Here is a 4,401-nt window from a genome sequence, read left to right on the forward strand (position 1 = left end):
GAACAGAGAGAGAAGTTAGGTCCCGTTCTCACGTACAGCATAGCTGCCATAAATATTCTCCAGAAAGCGTACGTTCCTGAAGACTTTCCCACGTTCGGACACTTTACAGCGCAGCGACACTGGAGACTCTGCAGCTGACTCCAGATCTGACAGCAGAAAAAGAGCTCGAGAGGAAACGTACGGTCGTGGACGGACATTCCGGCTGAAACACGAACAATTATTGTTGCTATAGTAACAGCTCATGAGCAGGGTACTGGCGTCAGGTTGCTGTGGATGGTATCACGCGGATACACTAAAGACGCCAGCGGATAACTTCACCTGGCTATTAATACGTAGATCTTTCCAACGCACTGAGCACCGCTGGACTCGGTAGCATACGGCTGTAGAAGGTACTCACACTATCCGGTGTGACCCGGAACTCAACCGGTCCCTTTTGTGTCAGGCTCCTCTCGAGGTTTCTTCCTCGTGTCCTCTCAGGGAGTTTTTCCTTGCTCTGTCTCGCTCACTAGGGATCGATCTAAATCTATATCCAGATTTCCGTTAAGCCGCTCTGTGAAGATGCCCGTTGTTAAAAGCGCTGTATAAATAAAAGAGAGCGCGAGAGAAGAGATGCCGGTGAGGGAATGACACTCCATGTCTTTAAATCTTAACTGTAAACCATTGAAATAATAATATTAGTATTAATACTAGATTAATATGTAACGTCTGGGAGAAATCGCTGTGGTATAAGCGGAATAAGACGCTCCAGACCGTGCAGCTATACAAAAATAATCCACTTCGGCGTGGTAACGGCGTGACGCGAATCACACCGCCCCGGCGTGGTGTATAACCGCACGCCCTGTCAAGTGTTATTCTTTACTTCACGTGGCTCCGTATGGAACAGCCAGAAAAAGAAACCATGGCGTAGATCAACAGAAGGCATAGATTACTTTGTGTGTGTGTGTGGACATGTGGTGTTATTGTGTGTGTGAAACTAATCTCAGGCACGAGAATACAAGGACAGCAGTGTGACTGGGGGGCTGTTATAACCGAGGGTAGGTTCGTCTGTAGTCTAAAGGATAATGATTTGTTTTTGTTTGTTGTGCGTATTCAGATGACTGATATAAAGTACAGATCTGACTTTTTAACAGCAGTTATTAAGTGATCACGGTGTTGTGTTTGAAAATTCCTACTAGGTAGATAAATATTTCTCTGTGTTACTGGGCAGAAAAGGAACCTCAGCTGAACAGGGTCATGATGTTTAGAGCCACTGGAGTGGTGATGTCTGGGAAATGTCTGCAGTAACAGTGCTGTACCTGCTGAAGCGTTATTAGCGCTTACTGTACATGCAGCGTTATTGATCTCCTCAGCGTCGGTTATATCCAGCGCACTCGGGGTCACGGAGGTGTTTCACTCCGTTTAGCGCGGCTACCGAATCATCTCGCTCGAATCGATCCTTCAGCGTTTGCTCTCTCGCCTCCTCGTGCTCAGTCTGATACGTATGCTCTCTAACTCTTGTCTCTGATCCAGATGGAGCAGCCTTCAATGGAGCAGAAGGGTCACGGCAATGTCCCGTGGATCGTGGAGCCAGGACAGGAAGCCAAGAGAGGAGTCAACACCAAGTATGAGACAACTATTTTCTAATATGCACCCACTGTCCGCTCCTGTCTGTGTGTGTGCCTTTCAGAGCACGCCCTCTAGAGGCCCCCCACGGAGCCATGGGCCCAGTGACCTTTGACTCGCCCGTGTCTCTCCGCCCCGGTCCGGTCCAGCCCGCCCCGTTTTACCGTGGCCTCTGCATGATGTCGCTGCCGTGCTCTCTCTCTCTCTCTCTCTCTCTCTCTCTCTCTCTCGTTCTCTATCTCTCTCGACCCCCTTCCCTCAGCCCTCTGGCCAAAACACACCATTCACTTCGCTCTCATTCTCCTCCGAATATATTTTTTAAAAAAAGGGTTGATGTGATGTTTTTTTTCTCCCATTTTTCCTTTGTCCTCCATTTAGCACTTTTACCAGACACACATCCTGACTGCTTGAATGAGGACTTTAAATCCATAATGCTGCTACAAGCTTGTAAGTGCAGTGAATTTCGGTGGGAGGTGGAGGGGGGTGGTCCACTTCTGTTCATCATCAGGCAGTGTGTGAGCCACTGAGACTTAAGGGCAAGAAAAATGGGAACTGTAAGACTACTACCCTGTAAGGACAGCGTAAAAATGGAGATAAGAATGTGATTGGTTTCTTTTTTTTGTTTGTTTGTTTGTTTGTTTGTTTGTTAATTTGTTTTGTTTTGTTTTCCCCCTCCCCAGTGTGGTCTGTATTGGTCAACCTGGGGTTTGGCTTGCTATAAACCATTTTTGCAGGTAAAATTGCATGTTTGAAGTCGGGGTGTTGCGTTTAAATCCACTCACCACGAACAGCGTGTTGAAAACCCTCTTTAAAGAAAACGACTTGAATTGCATTGCCTGGTTTTTTGCTTTGGCTTTGAATGCAAGCAGCCCGGAAACAGGCCCTTCGGTCCGCAGAGAGCATGTGTTCTGGCTGTGTTGGACCGGCGAAGGGGGCATCTGAGAGGCTTGGTTTTTGTTTTTTTTCTTTCTTTCTTTCTTTCTTTTTCTTTTTTTTTTTTGTGGACGCTCTGGATAAGTGATTTAATCTCATTTGCAGGGTAATGCCGGACTCCCATGTCTATTACTGTGGAAATCAAAGAATGTAGCCAGCCCCCAACATGGACCCTCTCACACACACATTGCAAAAAAGGACAGCAAAATACGGAGCCTATGAGTGGCACTGGACTACAAACATGGCAGAGCCTCTTGTGACTGAACTTTTGACATAATACTCGGTGTGCGAAGGACTACTGGTGTGAACCTCTGGCTTTTCTATGAAGCACTCGTATGAGCATACTTCAGTGGACTACAGAATGGCAGGGACGTGTTGAGTAGGAACGCACACGTTACGTTACTTCACTTCACTGGGCTCGGGCTCTGTCGTGTGGACCATGTTGTGTGAGGGAGAAGGTTGGGGGAAAGGCAAGGTACCATGGAATAGGACATATACCATGGTTACTCATTTTGACAGACTAATTTTGCCCAGTTCCATAGAGCAAAGTAACACCATTGGGGCAAAAATGGACTTTCTGGGTTGCCATGTTTTTACTTTTCACTCCTCTTTAATTTCCCTTCATTTGGTTTAATAGTACATTATGAATATTATGCACAATGTGAATGGATTTCTTGCACTGGACAACCATGAAAGTGACGTGTCTCATGCCAAAATCACTACAGAATTGTTGTTGACAATGCCATGCGGATTAGTATTCATACTGGTAAAACATTTTAATGTCTAATATAATTCTATATTGCCATTATTCTAATCCTTAATTGACTATGTTATTATTAATTCTTCTTCTTTTAAATGTGCAATTCTTGTCTGATGTTGTCTTGATGTTATATTATTTTTATATGACATGTTGGGCTTGAGAAGAATAAGCCATCTTGGAGAGAAAAAAAAAAAATATTATTGTAGAAAAAAAAAAAAGGAAAAAAAACCCAGAGAATGTGTGAATGGCTCCATTCGATTTTGTTTTCAGGTGAAAAGTTTCTCACGGGGCTGATCCACAGATGATACGCGGATATTCGAACTATTTTAAACTCAATGTAACTGTAGAATTTGGTTTTTTTTTTTTGTCACAATTCTTCTGTACATAAATATTTTCCTCAATCATTGTTCATATATGTAATGTAGTTTAACATAAAAAAAAAAAAACGAAGAACAGAAAAAAAAAAATAAAAGAAAAGGAAAATATCACACTGGTTAATATAGTACCAAATTTTAAAGGTCAAATTGCGAGCTCTCACTGTTGAAAATATCAATTTAAAAAAAACTAAAAAAAATGAAATAAAAACAAACTATAAAAATAAATAAATAAACACTTGTGTGAGCAGAGTGGAATTGCTAACATACATGTACATAGGCTTGGGCTTCCAGCACTCTGATTTTCTAAGTTTGACCCTTATTTATATCCTGGCAAAGCACACGGAATAAATCAGACTTGTACAACTGTTTCCTGTTGTGTGGCTTTTACTTCCTCCTCTTTCCCATCATCCTCTCCTCTCCTAGTGCTGTATGATACAGCAAACCTGCACCAACACTCTTTCACACGACCTTTCAAGCAAACACAACAGCGTGTTAGTAGGACGTTTCCGGAAACGCCTACGTTTGTCTGTACATGATTTACTTTTACTTTCACACCCAGATGAGTCCGGTTCCTCTCCACACTAACCCTCTGGCTCGGGGTTAAATTCATACCTTTAAAATCCGTATCCTGGTTTTTTTTGTTTTGATTTGTTGTTAAAACGACGCCCCATCATAAACCCGGGCAAAGGAGAAAAGTTCCCGATGATTTGCGTAAGAAGGACGTTTTCT

The 4,401-nt window shown here is 43.2% G+C and overlaps 1 protein-coding gene across 6 annotated transcripts in view; it reads left to right on the top strand.

Moving 5' to 3' along the window:
* anks1b (ankyrin repeat and sterile alpha motif domain containing 1B) overlaps positions 1–4,040 on the top strand; it is a 187,064-nt gene extending 183,024 nt beyond the window's left edge. For 5 of the 6 annotated variants that reach the window (XM_053641558.1, XM_053641559.1, XM_053641563.1 and 2 more), the window contains 2 exons: positions 1,510–1,601; positions 2,641–4,040. In XM_053641558.1, the coding sequence (XP_053497533.1) occupies positions 1,510–1,601; positions 2,641–2,689 (141 nt within the window). In that variant the 3' untranslated portion in view covers positions 2,690–4,040. Of the gene's footprint in view, positions 1–1,509; positions 1,825–2,640 lie in introns of those variants that run through there. The other variant, XM_053641560.1, reaches the window with a different exon arrangement.
* Positions 4,041–4,401: the final 361 nt, after the last annotated feature.

The sequence above is a fragment of the Ictalurus furcatus genome, chromosome 14 (genome assembly GCF_023375685.1).
Source record: "Ictalurus furcatus strain D&B chromosome 14, Billie_1.0, whole genome shotgun sequence".
NCBI lineage: Eukaryota > Metazoa > Chordata > Actinopteri > Siluriformes > Ictaluridae > Ictalurus > Ictalurus furcatus.